General features: G+C 35.3%; 1 protein-coding gene across 2 annotated transcripts in view; it reads left to right on the forward strand.

The window, feature by feature from the left end:
- Positions 1-15,824, forward strand: part of LOC141487560 (arylalkylamine N-acetyltransferase 1-like) — a 39,905-nt gene extending 24,081 nt beyond the window's left edge. For both annotated transcript variants that reach the window (XM_074186679.1, XM_074186680.1), the window contains exon 3: positions 15,573-15,824. In XM_074186679.1, coding sequence (XP_074042780.1) covers positions 15,573-15,771 — 199 coding nt within the window. In that variant the 3' untranslated portion in view covers positions 15,772-15,824. The remainder of the gene's footprint in view (positions 1-15,572) is intronic.
- The last annotated feature ends 4,926 nt before the right edge of the window (positions 15,825-20,750 follow it).

Below are 20,750 nucleotides of genomic sequence, written 5' to 3' on the forward strand. Positions count from 1 at the left end.
ATGATGGGATGAAAGGTATAAATAATTGGCCTATAAATTTTAAACTTCGTGGAGCCCTTTTGATATATATATATATATATATATATATATATATATATATATATATATTCATATATATATATATATATATATATATATATACTTTATACGATCCTGCGATGAAAGTTCATAAAAATTTATTAATTGTTAATTATGGTTTTTTATAACTATTGCAAAATGAAATATCTAAAAATTGTTGATAACATTTTTTTTTAATTGACATTCAGCTATGTCCGTTTTCACATTAAACAATGACAGTTATCAATATAGGATATGAATTTTTTACGTAATTTGTTTATTAAGTTGTTTTAAACAAATAGAGAAATTCAATATTTTTGAAATTTTTTCTTCTATTTTGTTTTTGTTTTCTAGAGACAATTATGAATAAAACAATTTTTTTCCTAATTTCAATTTTTAATTGTTTATAATAGTTTTTTTATATTTCGATTGTTTAAATAATTAGTTAAAAAATAATTTTGCTTTTAAAAATCATAATTTATACTTTCAAATAGTTTGGGAGAAAAAAAAATTATTTCATTATTTGATTGTTTATTAGTTAAACAATTTGTTATACACAAATATTGATCAACGTTATATTTTTTTTCTGAAGCGGAAAAAATCATAAAAACAGCTATACTTATTATAAAAAAATGCCATGAAAAATTCTTTTTGACAAACTATTTAAAAGTGTAAATTATGATTTTTGAAAGCAGAATTATTTCTCAAATAATTATTTAAACAATCGAAATATAAAAAATCGATTTCAAATAATTGAAAATCAAAATTAAAAAATATTTTTTTTAAAATCATAACTTTCTCTAGACAACAATATACTAGCAAAAAAATTTTTTCAAAAATATTCAATTTCTCTATTTGTTTAAAACAATTCAATAAACAAATTACGTAAAAAATTCATATCCTATATTGATAACTGCCATTGTTCAATGTGAAAAGGGACATAGCTAAATATCAATTGAAAAAAATCATCAACAATTTTTAGATATTTCATTTTGCAATAGTTATAAAAAATCATAATTAACAAATTAGTGAATCTTTATGAACTTTTATCACAGGATCGATCGTATGAAGTATATATATCAAAAGGGCTCCACGAAGTTTAAAATTTATAGGCCAATTATTTATACCTTCTATCCCATCATTTATGGCAACGAAGATTGGGATAAATTTTGTTAGTTAATAATTGAATAACTTTTTGGAAAAAGGTGATAAAACTTTCTTTTCTACGGGACTCGATTCATTCAAGTGTTAAGAAGATACTAGATTTTTTTTTAATTTTTAAAATGACATCTTATGTTATAAAAAAAATATTTCTTTTTATAAACTCTCTTTAGCGGCAGCGCGCGCATGCCGCAACAGCCGCGCGGAACCCTATTTTCAAGGTCAAATTAAAATTATAAATAATGGAGATGAAGTTTCGGGAGTTCCTCCTCTTTAACGAGCTTTTTTGAAAATTGCTTAAATATCAATATTTTTTGAGCTATTAACGAATGACTAAATACTATTCTTTTTTATCTTATTTTGTTAATAACAATTGCAATTTTTTACTTGTACCAAAATCCTTCAAAAACATTTTTCTAGAGGTGATTCCGAATCGAATGAGCTATAGCTCATATTTTTAGGACCTTTATCTCTATTTTCATGTTTTTGAACTTATTGATTAGACTATAACTAGAATAACGATGAGATTGGCACCTTTGGTGTGAAAGTTGAATAACTTTTTTCGAGATCAATTGCCCTAACACCAAACTGATATTTTTGCACTCGACGCGCGTTTCGCCAACAAAGTTAGCATCCTCAGGAGAAGAAAATGATCTTTCACAAAAAGTCGACGAGCTACCCCCTTTCCATTTGAAAAAATCAAGTTAACTGGAAAAACCATATTTGCGACTGTGAAATAATTCTTAAAACGAAGTCATAAGCCTCAAAGTCGTAGTTTTCCCATGTTACTTGATCAAGAATGAAGCGATTAACATAATCCATGACATTCTAGACCAAAAAATAAAAATTGGAATGAATATGATTTTATTTGTCAAATATTGACAAGTGAAGTATTGTTGGATTCAGAATGACATTCTCGATCGAAATAAGTAAAAATATATAGGATGTCCTATTTAAAAATTGGAAGTTGGCAAAGCAAGTGAATATGTGAAAAAATGTAAATTGAACTATAATAGGCAACCTCCAAATTTCGTTTTTCTATCTCCAATAATAAAAAACTTATAGGGGTGAGCCACCTTAGAGAATCGCCCTGTATACCAAAAGTAGGTGAGTGGGTCACACCTATTCACACTTGGCCAAATAAACCCAGCTTCTTAACGAAGCCGATCAGTTTGTATGGTGAGTGGTCTTTCAGGTCAGATGGTGAGAGTACGGATCTGTCGAATTCAAAGAACCTGATTCGGTCCTCAGCGGGGTAGGCACAAAGTATATGCTCTGCAGTTTCATCATTTTCCAGACAGAGGCGACACACACTGTCTTCCGACAGTCTAAGTCTCTGCATGATTCAAATGACAGTAACCTGTAAGAAGGACTGTTAGACATCGTAGTTCATCCCTACTGTAGTCCAACAACTGTTTGGAATCAAGCTTCGAAGGGTGAATAAACACCTTGGAGTGAGCCAATCCTGGAAGATTCTGCCAGAAGTCCATAACTCTTCTTGCCATCCAGGTATTCAGAGTTTGTTTGGCAAAGCCCGAAGCGATGCCAATGACAGGTTCTGGTCCAATGAAGCCACTTGCAGCACCCTCCTTTGCAAGAGAGTCAGCAGCTTCATTGCCTTCCAGGCCAGTATGGCCAGGAATCCAGACCAGAGAGAATCCATTGAGTCTTCCTATCGAGGAGAGTCGTTTTAGGCAGTTTGCTACCAATTTAGACGTTGCTAGGTAGGAGCCAACAGCTTCAAACGCCGCTTGACTGTCCGAGAATATCTTTATTGACTTGTGAGTGAGGTTGGATTTATCCAATCTCTCCGCACATAATTCAACAGCGTAAATTTCCGCTTGAAATACAGTCGTATAAGTTCCTAGGCAGGTAGATAACTCTGTCCTGGGTCTGCGACTGAAAATACCTGCACTAGAACCGGAAGGTGTTTTTGATCCATCTGTGTAATGTATACCAAATAAATAAAGGCTAGCAGGAGCTACCTTCATTACAAAACCTGGAAAAATCGGACAGTACTTGGTGAATGCCTAAAGACCAATCAGTCTTTTGCATTGAAGCCATCAGAAAAACTACTTTGACAGACAAATTAGGGACATAGCACTGCCCACCAGAAAACTGTTTCGAGTCAGATATGCCTTCATATCAGGTATAAGGACTGAAATGACTTCATGTGGGTTCACGGATGGAGCAGAATACGCAAAGCAAATTATGACGAAAATGATGTTTGTCCCTATTACTTTTTGACAATGAAAAATGACAATGGCAACGACCAATTGCAAATAATGGTAACTATCTGGACATCTAACACCACAGTCACGAAAAAAATCAGTGCTGATAGTCCCTGAAAGAACACCCAGAAAGATTGGCTGGTTTCAAAGAGAGTAGTAGATTTTTGGAAAATCGAATGGACCATACATTGATTGCGACCTTATAAGTCGTCGAGACTAGATATCATTTACCCAGTAATGGTCCAATAGGTACAATACAGTATATGAGTTTGTCTTTGGGATATACCAAAGACAAAAAAGCTAATCAGAGCGACCTTCATTACAAAACCTGGAGAAATCGGACAGTACTCTTTCTTCGGACAGAAAAGTCTTATCAAGGCCTTGGGATCAATCAGTATTTTGCTTTGAAGGCATTATTTGAAGGCACTACTTGACATACATATCAGGGACACAGCACTGCACTACTAGACAACTGCATCGAGTCAGATATGCCTACAGATTAGGTATAACGACAGAAACGACTTCATGTCGGTTCACGAAAAAAGCAGAATGAGTTTCTTGGATATTCGATAATACGTCCCTGAAGGGATCAACCACACAAGCTGCAGGTGGATAGACTGCGTGCTCAGAAGAAAAAGCAAGGAGTTACCCTTAGTAGGGTATGGAACCATGAAATGGACAAGTAACGAAAACAAAGTACCGGGTTACGCAGACAACTTAGTGGTCCTAGTACATGGCAAATATGAAAGAAAGGGAAAACAAAGAGGCTCAAACCAGACATGATGTATTTGGCTCTACACCATGATGGTTGAACAAATGATAACATTTATGAATACTTCACGATTGGAGTCTTCAACAGCGAAGAGTGGAGAATGAAGAGAACAAAAAGTCTTGGTATGTAAGCAAGCGAGCTGTGCAAACTAGTACAGGTCACAACATTGTTGGAATGTCTTTTGTGGAGAAATGAGAAAAATAGACGAGTAGAAAAAAACCACTTCACAGTTCACCTCATTCATGTACGTATATTGATTGCGCTAAACCGGTGAACCGGAAAGAGGGAAGAGTGGATAGATGGAAGCTCTCGAATGATCTATAAATAGTCATCTCTCAGAGGAATAACTACAGTCATGTTTGAAAGTGGTTGACATTGTTTCATGGTGAATTTCATTAGTTCGGACTTCCGTTGTCTACTATGATATGATTTGAAATCTCTGTAGTAACAAATGGAAATTGAAAAGAAAAGCTGGAAATAACAATTATATCAAGCAAGAAAGAACCCTGAAAAAAATTACAATGAAATAAAATTTAAGCAAAAATTATAAACAGTTTTATTGAAAGCAATACAAATTATGAAATTTTGAAACAACAACAACAAAATTGGCGCTCCGGGGCTACTTTTTCAGCTGCAGGAAAACTCGGAAAAACTTGCAGCATCACATCATCTGAAGATCTTGATCTGCCAGTCATCACCCGAAGACGATTGTGGGGACTAACAATCGAAACGTCGTGAAGTAACTTGGCTTGAAATCTTTGGCTTTGTTGGCTGAAGTTCACCCTTCTTCTTTGTACGATTTTTTCGATGAAAACTCACTTTTTGAGTTATTCAATTCACGAGAAATCTGCAAGCCTGTGTTTATTGATGGAAATATTGATACTCGTGAATAAGTCTATTGACTTTCTGAAAAGAAAATTGAAACAAAAGTGTTGCTCAGAATTATTCAATCTACCTATTACCTGACTTCCGAGAATAGGTAGACTTTTCACCACTGAGAACGAATGACATCCAACCCCTCGTCAACTTTGAAGTGGAGGGTAAGTATAACCAGAATTCAAACTTTCATGAACATTAATTTTGTTTGCAAAACTTTCACGAGAAACAAAATTATTGACTGAAGTACTATGAAGTTTCGAAGGATGGATTGCTTGCTACAAAATGAATTAGAGTAGATGCGGAATATTACATAATTCGCATGATTTTGTTGAACTTTTTTTTGTACGACGTTCCGCCATCATCTTAGATGGTAATGAGTAATTTTTTTGCTGGTATATTTTTGGCAACACTGTTTTTGACAGATCACGCGTGAATCGTGTCTTGTGTCATTGTCAAACTTGTTCAGTTTGGTCTATAATTTAACCATTAATCGACTTACGAATGAACAACGCTTGCAAATTATTGAATTTTATTATCAAAATTCATGTTCGGTTAAGAAAGTGAATCGTGCACTTCTTCCAATTTATAGACAGTTTCGTCGGCCTACTGAGGGAGCTATTCGGAAGCTTGTGACTAAATTTTGAACCCAGTTTACATTTTCAATAATCGGCTTTATTCATCAACATAATAATATACAGAAACAAAAATAATGATGAAAGGCGAACTTCAGCTTGAGCTGTTTTTCAACTTAACCGAGGTAAAAAGACAATTATACGAAAATATTTGAAAGTTATACAAAAAATGTAATAATTAATGATAAAATACTAGACAGAAAAACAAGAGATAAACTGCAATAACATACCACAAAAGAGAGCATTAACGGTATTCAATTGAACTACCCAGTTGATTTCAAGTGCAGTTTCAGTTTTTTCTTGAAGTTATATAACGTGTGGTGTCTGAACTCACTGGGAAGTGCAATGTAGAGGACAACTGAATTATATAAGAAACTTCGAGTGAAACAAGCTGTGGAGTGTTTGTGAATGATGAATTTATCACGATTTCGGGTTTTAGAGTTTTATATGTTGCGTATATTCCAAATAAATAGTGAGGTTTCTTTTGAGAGATCGATTTGTGAGTTGCAACAAGAAGGTGCAGTTGCCTAATTTCAATCAGTCTCAGCCAGCCAGATTCCTCAAATTTAGCTGAGATATGATCAAACTTTCTTACACCATGAGAGAACAGTATAAAGTTGTTCTGAATTTACTGGAGGCGTTTCATGTCCATTTGTATTATGGCAAACCCATAGATGATATCACAGTAAGATACTCTGGATAATAAGTGCTTCGCAAAGCTTCAGTTCAAGCCTGGATGTTGTCAAGTCCCTATTTCGGTACAGCTGACGTAAGATATTATGAGAGTTCTGACAAATTATACTAACATGCTTGTGGAATCTGAGTTCGGAGTATATCCACAGTCCCAGGTTTTTGCTTTCCTTTACTATCGAAAATGTATCATTACCAAGTCGAACATCGATCAGATCTTCAATTTCAGTCCTTTTTCGTTTCGTACCTATCAGTAAAAGTTGGGATTTAGTCGTGTTCAGTTTCAGATTGTGAGCAGATGACATGTGCGAGAGATTTTCCAGATTCTGACATTAAACCACCAACACGCAGACGTGGGGACCGAAGAAAATATTGCGGCTGTATCCGCCAGTGTTCGTGATGATCGTGAAATGTCGATTCGTCGTCATTCGCAGCAATTGGGCTTCTGTTACTTCACTACGTGGAAAATTTTGCGAAAGGATTTGGGTGTAAACCTTATAAGATACAGCTGGTGCAAGAATTGAAGCCACACGATCTCCCATATCGTCTAACATTTGGTGAATAGGCGGTGGCAAAGTTGGAGGAAGATCCACATTTTTATCGAAAAATTGTGTTCAACGATTGGGCTGATTTCTGGTTCAATGGATACGTTGACAAGAAAATTTGCCACATCTGGAGTAAAGACCAGCCACAAGCATTGCAAGAGCTACCGATGCATACCAAAAAAGTCACCGTTTGGTGTGGATTATGGGTCGGTGGCATCATCGAGCCGAACTTCTTCAAAGACTACAATGGCTGGAACGTTACTGTGAATGGCGAGCGCTACCGTGTGATGATTGACGACTTTTTGTTGCCCAAAATGAAAGAATTGGACATGCCTGATATGTGGTCTCAACAAGACGGTGTCACATGCCACCTTGGGTGAACAGTTTATCTCACGTTTGGGGTTTGTCAATTGGCCGCCTAGATCGTGTGATTTAACGCCTTTGGATTATTTCTTGTCGGCTCGTGTTGAAGCTCATGTATACAGGGATAAACCAGCAACGACTGACGCTCTTGAAGCCAATATTGAAGCATTTATACGTGAAATACCGGTCGATATGTTAGAGAGAGTGTGCCGCCAAAATTGGACCTTGCGCATGGGCCATCTAAAGCTGAGCCGCGGACAACATTTGCATGAAATTACCTTCAAACAATAAATTATATTGATCGTTCTATCAATTCCAATAAAGATTTCATCAATTTTTTCAGTTTTTTGTGTTGTTTTGAAAATCAAATCAGATACCTCTTAAAAAATCATCCTATATTATCAAGATGTTTGTATTACTCGAACATTATTTTTTTATTTAATTCTTTCAGTTATCCGTTTTCTCAAGTCGAATTGAGTATATGTTACGTGTCTATATTTTTGAAAATGTATGAATGTTTTTGATAGGTTTATGAGAAAAAAATATTTTGAATTTGAATAGGTTTTGTTCTCATTATTTAAATTAATGATTGATAAGACTGGGAAACCAATATGTTTGTACCGTTGTCAAGTGCTGTGATTGAGATGGAAATATGATGAATTTCGAATATTTCATATTTTCAATTTCTTCCACATCTATATTGAATCTATATTAAGATAAACTAAATGCGTCATATTCACTTCGAGCGATGATTTGAAAGTATGATATAGTGAGTACCAACGATAACATCAGTTACGGAGTGCAGAACCTTGAAATCTGTCGATTAGATAAGCTAGTTTTTCATTATAATAACGTGGATTATTGAGGTGCGTGAAATAATACTACAGGACTATTGCTTTTGTATTATTTGAAAGGCATTTTTGTGTGGAAAAAGTCTATGCTTCTCACGGGTTTTTCGGTGCATAACCTTTCACAATCTGAATCATAACCAAATATAAATTAATAGAGAATCTACTGATGTGTAACGAAGGTCAAATTGAAAAAATACCGCGAAAAATGAACCACTGAAGATTCTCAATATTTTAGCGAGTAACTGCAAGTATAGTCGAAGTAAACGATATTGTACATACTTAAAGTTCGCGGCACTCTCAAGGTCAAAAAAACCTATACATGGAAATGAACCGGCTGCGAACTAGTCCACGTGGACCGTACAATTGGCGGTTCTTATTGGATAATTTTTACTAACCGGGTTTTTTGATTGGCTGAAGAGTCCTGAAATCAAATTTGAAGTCATGTTACGGTGACGAATAGAAATCGGGGAATGCAGAAATGTTTAAAGCCATCATGTTCAGTGCAGGAACTGATCGCGATATTGGTCCAGATATAATCACTTAAAGCTTTTGTTATCTGTTTAAAATGTTGCGTCCTTGGACAAGTGTTATTGGTAATAACGAATGTGATAACAACACAGACTTATTTCTGTGTAGTGATTCCAGTAGCAATGGTGAACAATGCGAAAAAGAGAGATTCCAGTGAATAAGATTCGAATGCATTTGAATATTGAAACACAGAGAGTATGCTTCAATGTATATAACAATCTACATCTCAAGTTTGGTTTCGAGAAAGACAAACTATTACAACCAACATCAGATTCGACCGAAATTCCTTTCTCAACTGTATGTAAAATAGTCAAAAGCAAACCTTATGAACGCAAGACGCGATGTGATGCGGGATTACCAAAACCTTTAGATGTTCATCTAATAAAATCATTTACAATATACAACTGTTACAAAAGCAATGAAATTCCTACAATTGAAATCATAAGGAAGAAATTGAATACTTCCTGCCAAAACGTGAGCTGCTGTGACGAAACTCTTCAGAATTGGATAAAGAAACTAGGATTTAGATTTAAAATAATAAACAAACGTCAAAGCGTTATGGAAATCAAAACTATAGTGGAATTACGTAACAAATACTTAGAACAAATAACTAAATATAGACAAAAACAACGGCAAATTTTTCATTTGGACGAAATTTGGTATGACACTCACGACACAGTTACGAAACTTGTGGAAAAACTTGAGGACTGCAATATTTACTATCATAAGAACATGAAAGCTAATATTTTTGAGGAATGCTTTGAAAACATATTGATCCTAAATTTGCATGCGAATAGTGTAATAGTTCTTAACGACGCTTCCTTCGCAACAGCTCATTAAAGTACCGAATAAAAATTTGAGGAAAGATGAAATACAAAGTGTTTTAATGGATAACAATTTGTAACAATAACTATATATATCTGGCACTCCTCAAGTTTGAGGAGTGCCAGATGATGACAGTACTACCAACTGTCGAAAGCGCTCGTAGATAATTAATAGAAGATATGAAGCTTCAAATCCTTTTTGTAGAATTTAATATTGAAATACTCAAAATAAAGGAAAATTATATATATATATATATATATATATATATAAAGATGAATAGATTAGTACTTTTTGATCATTCCCATATTGATTTCAATTTAAGAGCCACCGGTATACAGCTGTTTCAGCCTATTGGGCATCGTCAGTACCGGGCAGGCGGTCCTCGATTGAAGACAAAATGAGAAAAAACCAAGAAAGTACTTGATAAAAATAGCTGCGTAAACGCAAGCGAAACATAAGTGGAACCACCACAGCTGTATACCGGTGGCTCTTAAATTGAAATCAATATGGGAATGATCAAAAAGTACTAATCTATTCATCTTTTGATTTTCATGGAATTACTTTCCAGCAGCTTGACTGCATTAACCTTTCTCGATATATATATATATATATATATATATATATATATATATATATATATATATATATATATATATATGATGTGTTGTTTTTCCGGGTGTTCATCTCGATAGTCGACGTTTCGATAGCACAGGTGCAAAACCCAAGAATACGACAAATCAGGGAAGCTATCGAAATCGAAAAGCAAGGCCTCATCAACAAAAGGGATGACTCACTAAACATCCCAAGGATTTGGAAAACAATAATTAAAAAGAACCACCAAAGACAACCACAAATTGATAATGAACCATCGCAGGTAGGAGAACCGCCAGAAGCCATTAACAATCCTCAGGTAGAAAAACAGGTAGGAGAACTACCAAAAGCCATCAACAACCCTCAGGTAGAAAAACAGGTAACAAATCCATACAACTTACGCAAGCGAAACCATATAAAAACACTACAAGAAGAACCTAACATCAGTTACACCTCTCGAAACAAAGCAGTAACTCGTCTTGATAATGCCATCTGAGATGATGGCGAAACGTTGACTATCGAATAGTACACAACGGATGAACACCCGGAAAAACAACACATCATATTCTACCATCCGTGAAAACCTACATTGTAATATATATATATATATATATATATATATATATATATATATATATATATATATATATATATATCACAATGTAGGTTTTCACGAATGGTAGAATATGATATGTTGTTTTTCCGGGTGTTCATCCGTTGTGTACTATTCGATAGTATTCGAAAAATACTTATCCAAAATCATGCAACCAAAGACGGAGCTGGCAGAATCTTATGTGAGAAACTCAGAGCACTTGGTGGATATCATTCAAAACATCAAACCAAACGACACCGACATCCTTGCCAGCCTAGACATAAAATCCCTCTACCCGAGTATACCCATAAACGAAGCCCTAGCCACCATTAGAACTGATCATAGCTTTCCGCAACATGTCACGGAATCTAGCAGAGCACTGCCTTAAAAACACCTATTTCATATTTGACAACCAGATCTATAAACAGGTAGAGGGAGCTCCGATGGGTTCCTCCCTATCGCCCGTGATCGCAAACCTGTTTATGATGCACTTCGAGAAAGAAGAACTATTACACTATTCGCATGCAAATTTGGGATCAATATGTTTTCAAACCATTCCTCAAAAATATTAGCTTTCATGTTCTTATGATAGTCAATATTGCAGTCCTCAAGTTTTTTCCACAAGTTTCGTAACTGTGTCGTCGTGAGTGTCATACGAAATTTCGTCCAAATGGAAAATTTGCCGTTGTTTTTGTCTATATTTAGTTATTTGTTCTAAGTATTTGTTACGTAATTCCACTATAGTTTTGATTTCCATAACGCTTTGACGTTTGTTTATTATTTTAAATCTAAATCCTAGTTTATTTATCCAATTCTGAAGAGTTTTGTCACAGCAGCTCACGTTTTGGCAGGAAGTATTCAATTTCTTCCTTATGATTTCAATTGTAGGAATTTCATTGCTTTTGTAACAGTTGTATATTGTTTTTTTAAATGATTTCATTAGATGAACATCTAAAGGTTTTGGTAATCCCGCATCACATCGCGTCTTGCGTTCATAAGGTTTGCTTTTGACTATTTTACGTACAGTTGAGAAAGGAATTTCGGTCAAATCTGATGTTGCTTGTAATAGTTTTTTCCTTCGAAACCAAACTTGATATGTAGGTTCTTATATACATTGAAACATACTCTGTGTTTGAACAGTATCTTATTCACTGGTATCTCTTTTTCGCATTGTTCACTACATAGGAAAAAGTCTGCGTTGTTATCACATTTGTTATTACTATTAGTACTTGTTCAAGGACGCCACGGCAAAAATGTTTTACAGCAACCGTGTGATGTATTGGTGCGCCATCAAGCTGATGGCGCACCAATAGGTCGTATTTAATATTTGAAGGCATATTATCTAAAACTTCACTAACCTCATTATTTAAAAGGTTGAGATAACCGACGGATGATAAATTTTCCCTAAAGAAAAATGGCCCAATTATTTGGTCGTTAAGTATCCCACACCATACATTAGTTTTAAAGGAATACTGAACACCACATTCAACTGTGAAATTGGGATTTTCTTGGGCCCACCATCGGCAATTTTGAGAACTTACCGTTCCATTTGAAGAGAACGTTGCCTCATCTGTCCATAAAATTTTATACGGAAACTTTACATTTTCTTCTCTCTCTCCTTGAAACCAGAATGAAAACCCCAAACGGACGTCAAAATCTCGTTCTTTTAATGTGTTAATGAATTTTGGCTTGTAAGGCCAAAATTAATTCTTTAATAAAATTTTTTCTGACACTTTCTCTCTTGTAATCGGTATTTTTTATAATATCGGTTATGCTCGTTTGACCGTTTGAATGTCAAGTTGGGCCTCCTCATCATATTTACTTGGAGTGTGCTTTTTCTTAAATTGATTTGCTACGGATCCTGTTTCTCTGAATTTCGACATTATCCTTGACACAGTAGTATGTTGAACATTTTTTCTTGGATGCCGTTCATTAAAAATGTTAGCTACTTGCCGGTATGGTGTATTCTTACCACAAATTAAAACTATTCCTATTCTTTCCTGAAGAGACAACATCATTGCAACAATAACTGTTAAAAATTTGACAAGTAAATCAACAACTTGACACTACCATAGCATGTATTTTGTTTGTCAAGACCTACTTAAAAATTTTATTCAACGTGATTAAGCATCCTTACCGCCCTAGTTAGTATTTATAACTAATCTGGAAATACTGAATATTGAAATTTTAATGTTATTTCAACTCTAGTAATTTTATTATTACTTATTGGAGTTTTTGAGTTATGTCTGCTTTTTCGAAATTGAAGATACTGACGTTTGTTTAAGTAAATAGCCAAGTGATTGAGACTTTGCACCAGTCATGTTAAAATTTTTATAGCACATTTTTAATTTCTCTATAAAAATGTCCGTATAAGTAAAAATTTATCATAAAAGTTAAACTCCATGATGAGTTTGTTATGTATACATGAATTGATGACAATTAACCGAACTTCTTTAAAATAAAGGGGATATCTGTCAAAAATAAGCAAAACGTTAACTTCATCCCAGTTGCATAAAATTTGGCATATGGATATAAAATTGCCGTAGACACAACTTTTTCAAGTAACTTTTTGTCAAATTCGGTCTAGAAATGCACTTTTTCAATTTTTTTCAAAAAAAAAGTTGAATTTGACAAACAGTGAACGTCAGTGAGTCGCAGTTGGCCGCATCATTTCAAGTTGAATTTAGAGCACAAACAAGTGCCGAAGTTGAACTTCATTGAAACTTTTCAAAAAAAAAGTTTCCCATATGGTGCGCACTTTAATGGTGACACTGTATATCGGTTATCAAAATCAAAATGTTCTTTATTGACTATTCTCCATACAATTTCAACGCATGTTTTTTGTGGTGTTTATAAAATATATACAAAAAATAATATATACAAATATACAAAATGTACACAAGTGTTTCCCCTATGGAGTGGGACAGTGGGAAGGATTGGGATGGGTAGTGAATGGGGTAGAGGGAGTGGCAGGAAAAGACCCCGATACATTTGCGCTCTCAAGAATTCCGCACGGAAGAGAAAAGCGCCTCCACACAGTCCCCCGATGGGGCAGTGGGAGACGCCCCCGCTGCTGTTGGCGGTTGGCTCTCCACTCAAAAATGCCTTATATCAGCCTCATCTATAGTTTTCCGCTTCCTGCCGAGGCTTACGCGGAAGTTGTCATTCTGTCGCGTTTCGGTACTTCTCAGAGAATCATTCGTCTGTTTGTTGGTAGCAGTTGTCGATAACCCCCTGGCAGAAGTTCATTAAAAAACCAGGTAAGCGTATTTCTGCTATCACGTCATCATGTGTGCGTGAATACTTTTATCCAATTTTTCCATGAACTAAGCGCGATCGCATTCGCGCCGTTCACGGTATATCTCCAGTTCTTAATAGACTAGCCCGTGCTTACGGCGCTGTCTATGATAACTTCTAACTGCCGTGACGTCCCTCGTCAGCGGGTTCTTCGGTAGAAAGAACTTGAAGAATTTCTGAGCCAGTCTCCTGATATGGTCGGTGACTGATTCCACTTCTGCCAGATCTAACAGATTGTTCAATGAAATGTATCTGTTACTGTTAGTGCAAATACGGAGCACCTTATTCTGCATTCTCTCGAGTCTCATTAAAGGGGACTTCTTGAGACTGCAGAACACAGGACTCACGTACAACATAGCCGGCCTAATTATTTGTTTATAAATAAGCAACTTGTTGTCAACACTGAGCTCAGAGTTCCGTACAATGAGCGGATACGTGCGTTTTATCGCCGCGCCCGCTCGTTGGATCGCCATACTCAAGTGTTCCTGGAACTTCAGGCGCTTGTCCAGGATCACTCCCAGATATCTCGCACTCTTCTGCTCGTCAATGCACCTATCCTTAACTCGCAACTTCCTAAAGATCTTCACATTAGTGAATTTCCTCGTGAAGTTTACGAGTTCAGTTTTATCGGGATTTATTTCGATTTTATTTTGTTCGAAATACGGCACGACTAGCCTATCGAGGTGGATCTGAAGCTGCTGCTTCGCCACCTCGCTCGAGAAAGAGTGCGCGTAAATCGCGGTGTCATCCGCGAAAATACCCACCTTCGTCCTCGAGAACATAGGGAAGTCATGCGTATATAATGAATATCAGTGCGGTGACAAACAGGACCCCTGCGGGACACTTGCTTTGATTGAATAATTCGCAGATGTGATTTGGTCCACTCTTACACGAAAAGTTCGGTTGCTCAAGTAGGATTCTAGAATCCTAATCACGAATAAAGGCATGCCTGCCGACCACATTTTGGCGACAAACCCTTCTATCCAAACTTTATCGAAAGCTTTCTTGATATCTAACAGGACCATAACTGTATTCTTCCCCTGGTTGAAGGACTCCCTCACCCCGTGAACAACCCGGACCAGTTGCGATGTCGTATTCCGACCTCGCCGGAACCCGAATTGCTCCTCGGTGATGAGTTTCATCCTATCTTCCAGGCGGAGAAGTCAGCTTAGGATGATTTTATCAATAACCTTCGCGACCGAACTGAGAAGCGAGATCGGTCAGTAGCTATCAATACGTGTTTTTATATCGGTTATCGATAGTCTCTTCATTCACCTTCCGGTAATCGACTATGATACGCCATTTCTGTTTATCACAGTCATCTGGAGATAGGACTGCTCCAAGGATTCTGGATTGGCCTCTGAATGCCGCCATCCAACATTTTATTGTAAAACTTTCAATCTCACAGACGAATGAAAAAAATGTAGAAAGGAATTTTCCATTGGAACTGATTTATATCAAACTCGATACTGCACGTCAAAAGCTTGATATTTTCTGTCAAAACCTTCAATATTCAACAACAGTCACATTGAAATACTGAATGCAATATTATTTTCAGGCAAATAGGAAAAGAGAGAGGATGCGGATTTATCACTGTTGATTGTACAAGCCATTTCACTGCCTGTGCGGTGAAGAGACTGGGATTCGAACTGTATTACTCTTTGAACTATGAAGATTACAAAGTTGATGGTCAAGTCGTCTTGAAGCCGCAAGAACCCCACAGAGCTTTTACCGTTTATACGAAGAAGATAGACTAATTTATTAGATGTTTTATTATAGATAACAAGTAGTAGAATGGATGAAAACAACATTTAAGTGGCATTATTTTTTCCTACACTTTCCAGTGTCATTGTGAAGGTTGTAGCTGAAAGTGTCTCAAGACAACCAATAATACTGATAAACACACAGTTTGCTGTCGGAATTTTTTTTACTGTTTCTAGATAATTTGGGTCTGCTGAATCCAAAAATGGCCACCAGATTTGCTCCATCAGATCGTTTTCAGAAAATATGACAACAGATCACATTTCTAACATATAGGGTAATTTAACACAGCACTACCTGCATATATGTAGTGCTGCTACCCATCAAATAAACGAAACACGAATAAAAAGTAAAATATTTATTGTACAACAATATACTTACAAGAATCATCACACATATCTGCCAAAAAAAACTTAACTTTTTATGTAACCTAACCAGCATCACAGCACAAAGCACAAATCTGTTATTTGGCGTCACCTGAAAACTCCCTTTTATATGATTTTCTTGCAAAGGCTTTGAAAGGTGTAGCGCTCTAAATTCCCGCTTCAAGATAAGTTCACAAATAAATAACAAAAAAAAAATGACAAAAACAAACAAATATCTTCCCCTATGTCAGTAAATTATTATTATTCTGGACAAATGCCACTAGCACAGTGAAGACGGGGTGGTCCATAAAAGATGTTCAAGGGCGCCACATGATTTGATTGCCCAGAATAAAAGATGGTTATAAGTCCCGACAAATCATGAAAGGTAGAATCTTATATATATATATATATATATATATATATATATATATATATATATATATATATATATATATTTATAAAAAAAAGCTGATGACACTGCAGAATATATTGTATTCTTATAGTACAAAAAAATATTCACCTAGTGAACAACGGATATAAAAATAATAACAATAAGGCCTATTTAATCACCAGGTCCTAAACAAAATAATCATTAAAAAATATATTTTGGATATGTAGCGGAAATTGTCGATTGAATAACCATGGAATCAAACCCCACTCTAACCCAAAGCTTAAGCTTAAACTCAGGCGCAGGAAAAATACAGAAAAAATAATGATAAATACGTAATTTCCGCTTTCCATGAAATAATTAGTGGTATAGTTGATAAATGGATCTTAATAAGTATATCACTAGATCACAAAAAAAAATTCTTAACTCTCTTATCTAGGTACTTGCGTGCTGGGGCATAAGACGCTGACTCCGTTTCCGGTAGGTATGGCTCAAGGTTATATCAAGTCGTGTAGTTCAAATCCCAAGCCAACCAAAAAAAAAACCCTTAAAAAGAAAAAAAGATGATCAGGAACTGACTCCCTTTTTGAATTTTCAGAGAACTAGTCAAAATACTGAGTCCCGTTTCAATGTAACCCTCTTAACGTAAGCAAATTATAATTAAAATTATAATTAAAATTATAATTAATTGAGAGTTCCTTATTCCTTGTGTAAAACCCAAAAATTGCCCTATATAAATCACTCTGTATGATTTACTCAATAAACCCCTAAAGTGTCCTATTCCAAACTGAGAAATTAAAAAAAAATATTATCCTTGTTCTTTTTACATACTTCCTTAAAATCCCTTCTGTGTTAACAAAACAAGAACAAATTATTCAATTATAAAACCAGTGATTGTTTGAAAAAAAATCGAACGCAAGTAAGAACGAAAAATATTAACATATTTTCCTTATATTGAATTCCCACCCTGTAAGTGAATTCAAATATGAAATCCCCAAAATGTTTCCCAATAATAATTAAATCAAAAACAACAAGAAATATCTGTATCACCCCATATGCAACTTGTTCAAATATCGAAAAATATTTTGTAGATATTATTTAGCGAATTATACAAGTCATTACTGAGTGAAATTTATAATAAAAATCAATAAATTAAATTGTACACTTAGCTGATCTTGTAATGAATCTCAAAAAAAATCGAATACCCACAACTTTATATTATAAATAATCAAATGTTCACTATATAAATCATGTAGAGCTAACTCAAGAAGTTTGAACAAAAATGTGTATTTGATTCGTACTGTAGAAATTTCAAGGTCAACTAAATTCTGAAAACATTTACTTGGTATAATTCAATTAGCAAAAATAAAAAGAACTTTATTATTTTTGCTATAAATAGAAAATTGAAATAAAATAAAAGAACTTGATAATTTTTATTTCATATGTGGAACTGGGAAAAATAATGTAGTGAAATACTGTACTATTCTTACCTTCTCAGAAGGGTTTTTTTTTGTTTCTTCCAAAGAGGAAAAAGAAGTAGACCAGCAAAATTCCTGGGCGTTGGTTTATTATTTTTTTTTTGTCCCAAATAATACCTCCAACTCACAATGGATCGTTTAAAAAGAATGGAGAAAATTCTCAACTTCCCTTCTAGTGATGTGAACACTTTGAGAAATCCGTCCCAATAGGTGTAACTGGAATTTTTCCACCTTTGTAGTTTTTTTTATAGTAGCAGCAATTGAAATTGAACTGGATGAAAAAAGAGAAAACGAATGAAGGTTACGAATAGAAAAAACGTTTTGGTGTGGCTTACCGGCTCCGGTCAAATAAATCCCTTAAACGGTTCGTGATAGTCCTCAACAATAACTACATCAATGACCAAAATCAAAGAGGCACTTCAATCACTATTTTGATATCAGAAGTAGAATCCCCAACGTGGGTAACAATAAAAATTGTTGCACTCCCTCAACCGTTAGACCTGCCTGTCGTTCATTTTGAAACACACTCCAAAAATAGATGATTTTCGCCTCCCTCTCACAGTTCCATCGAATTACAACACTCTCCTAAGTAAACTTCGCGAAATGAATATCATTCATCCACGATTCCTGCAGTACTATTTTCCTGCGAGTGCGATCACCCACACCTAGGTGTCACATATGATTAAAAGCAGGAAACCTAGAACGTACCTAATGAGGGTACGGTCAATTGCTCTCAACGATTTGGAAGGACAGTTACTCGTTTCCAGATGGCCCTACCGAATTGGAAAATATAAAGACACGAAAATGAGTTAAGAAAACAAACTTTACAGGGAATAACAAACAAGTATTATTAGCATCCAAATTCAATAAAAAAAAATGTTACAAAGGACGGCCCCTTTGAAGACTCCAGCAGTAATCCGCCATCATGTGAGTGTCCCATCTCCTCTGATACCTCTCTTCCATCGTTATGATATCTTGGTGGAAGCGTTCCCCTTGTTCCTCACTAAGGTCACCAAGATTTTCTGGGAAACGGTCTAAGTGGCTGTGGAGGTAATGACTTTTAATACTCATATCACAACCGTGTTTGTTGAAATTGTTGAGCATTTCTTCCGCTAAATCCCGGTAATTTTCCTATTTATTGTTTCCAAGAAAATTTTCCACAACTTTCACAAAAGAGCATTATGCATTACACTCAATTTCAGTCATCGATTCTGTAAAATTCGAATCTTTTATAAGTTGTCGTATCTGAGGCCCATCAAATATTCCGGCTTTCAATTTTTCTTTACTAAGTGCAGGAATTCGCTGGACAAGTATTCAAAACAAGGACGATTATTTCATCAGCCCTAGTTCAATATGTAACGGAGATAATATTATTTTCTCTCGGTCGACGAATGCTTCGTCTTCTACTCCAGTGTTGGTCCTTAGCCCTGCTATCCCAAAGACACAGGGAACAAAGATATTTTGTATAGCCACCTTGATGTCCCAGGAGAAAGTTCACCATCTTAAAATCAACACAGATCGCCTACTGATGTTGGTCATATTTGATGTTTTTTAGCACCAGCGATATTGTTCTATATTCTTCTTTCAGTTTTGTGGAATGCCCAATTGGCATACTTTCATATTTGTTGCCATTATGTAGAAGGACACAATTTAAACTTCGTTTGGAACTGTCGATAAAAAGAAGCCAGTGATCTGGTGTATACTCCGATACACCCATTTTTTCTAACAGTCCTTTAATATTGTTACAAAAAACCATATCATCTTGTTGAGAAAAAAAAAGACAAAAGATCTTTTTCGTAATTCATGAATGAATTGTGTGTATTTTCTATAATATTTTCCAATTTGGTACTGAAGAGCCTTAAGGCAAGTGTCTTACGGCGAAACATCGACGTATACTGGTGAGGATGACAGTGTTCCATGTAAGTGCAATTTGTTACCATTCATTTAAAGTAGAACTCATGTGAATGATATCTGATTTTTATTCCATAACGAATGTTTGGAATACAAACTGAGTAGAGAAAAATATCTTTTGTATAATTCAGTGCTCATGTAAAAGTATTTTTTTCGAAAGAATTGTTTTCTTTCGTGTAATTCAATGTTTATATGAAAGTATCTATTTCAGGAGGACTTTCTTCCAGTTTGTGTCTGAAAGTTACTTCTTTGCATGATCTACGCATCAAATTGATTACTTCCTTCCTTTCTTTGGAAGATTTCCACATCTTTTTTTGTATCAGATGGAGTAGTAGAATGCCAAAAACTTTCTTTCCCAAAAATTAATCACTCCTAAAAATATAACCCCTTCAATTCAAATCTCTTTCTCTATTACGGTAGTATATAATTTTGGTGTCTGGGTGAAGAAGTTTCTTTTACTTTAGTCTGGAGGCAAGCAATTCGGAAGAATCCTTTGGAAGGTTCAAATCTCTAATAAGATCGCTTGGCTCTTCCTGAGTAAAGCGCTCAGGACGTGTTGAATCCCCTTCAAAATCACTGTCGTCTTCCTCAACTCTATTAGTCTGTAGTTCGTCAGATAACATTTCGACTTTATCCCCTGGTAATGTAGGTATGCTGCTAAATATCTGCTCAAGCTGATGTGGAATTGGTCTTATTGCTGAATCCAGGTTAGGATATGTCCACGTGTGTCGATTGTTACGATTAATGCCCTTCATATTCACAAGACAGAAATAGCAATCGTGAAAATGATTTTTTGGTTCCCTCCATACCATTGGAACACCAAACTTTGAACA

The sequence above is a fragment of the Leptinotarsa decemlineata genome, unplaced genomic scaffold, assembly GCF_025532065.1.
Source record: "Leptinotarsa decemlineata unplaced genomic scaffold, Ldec_3_MD MMD2_P_RNA_scaffold_4, whole genome shotgun sequence".
Classification (NCBI taxonomy): domain Eukaryota; kingdom Metazoa; phylum Arthropoda; class Insecta; order Coleoptera; family Chrysomelidae; genus Leptinotarsa; species Leptinotarsa decemlineata.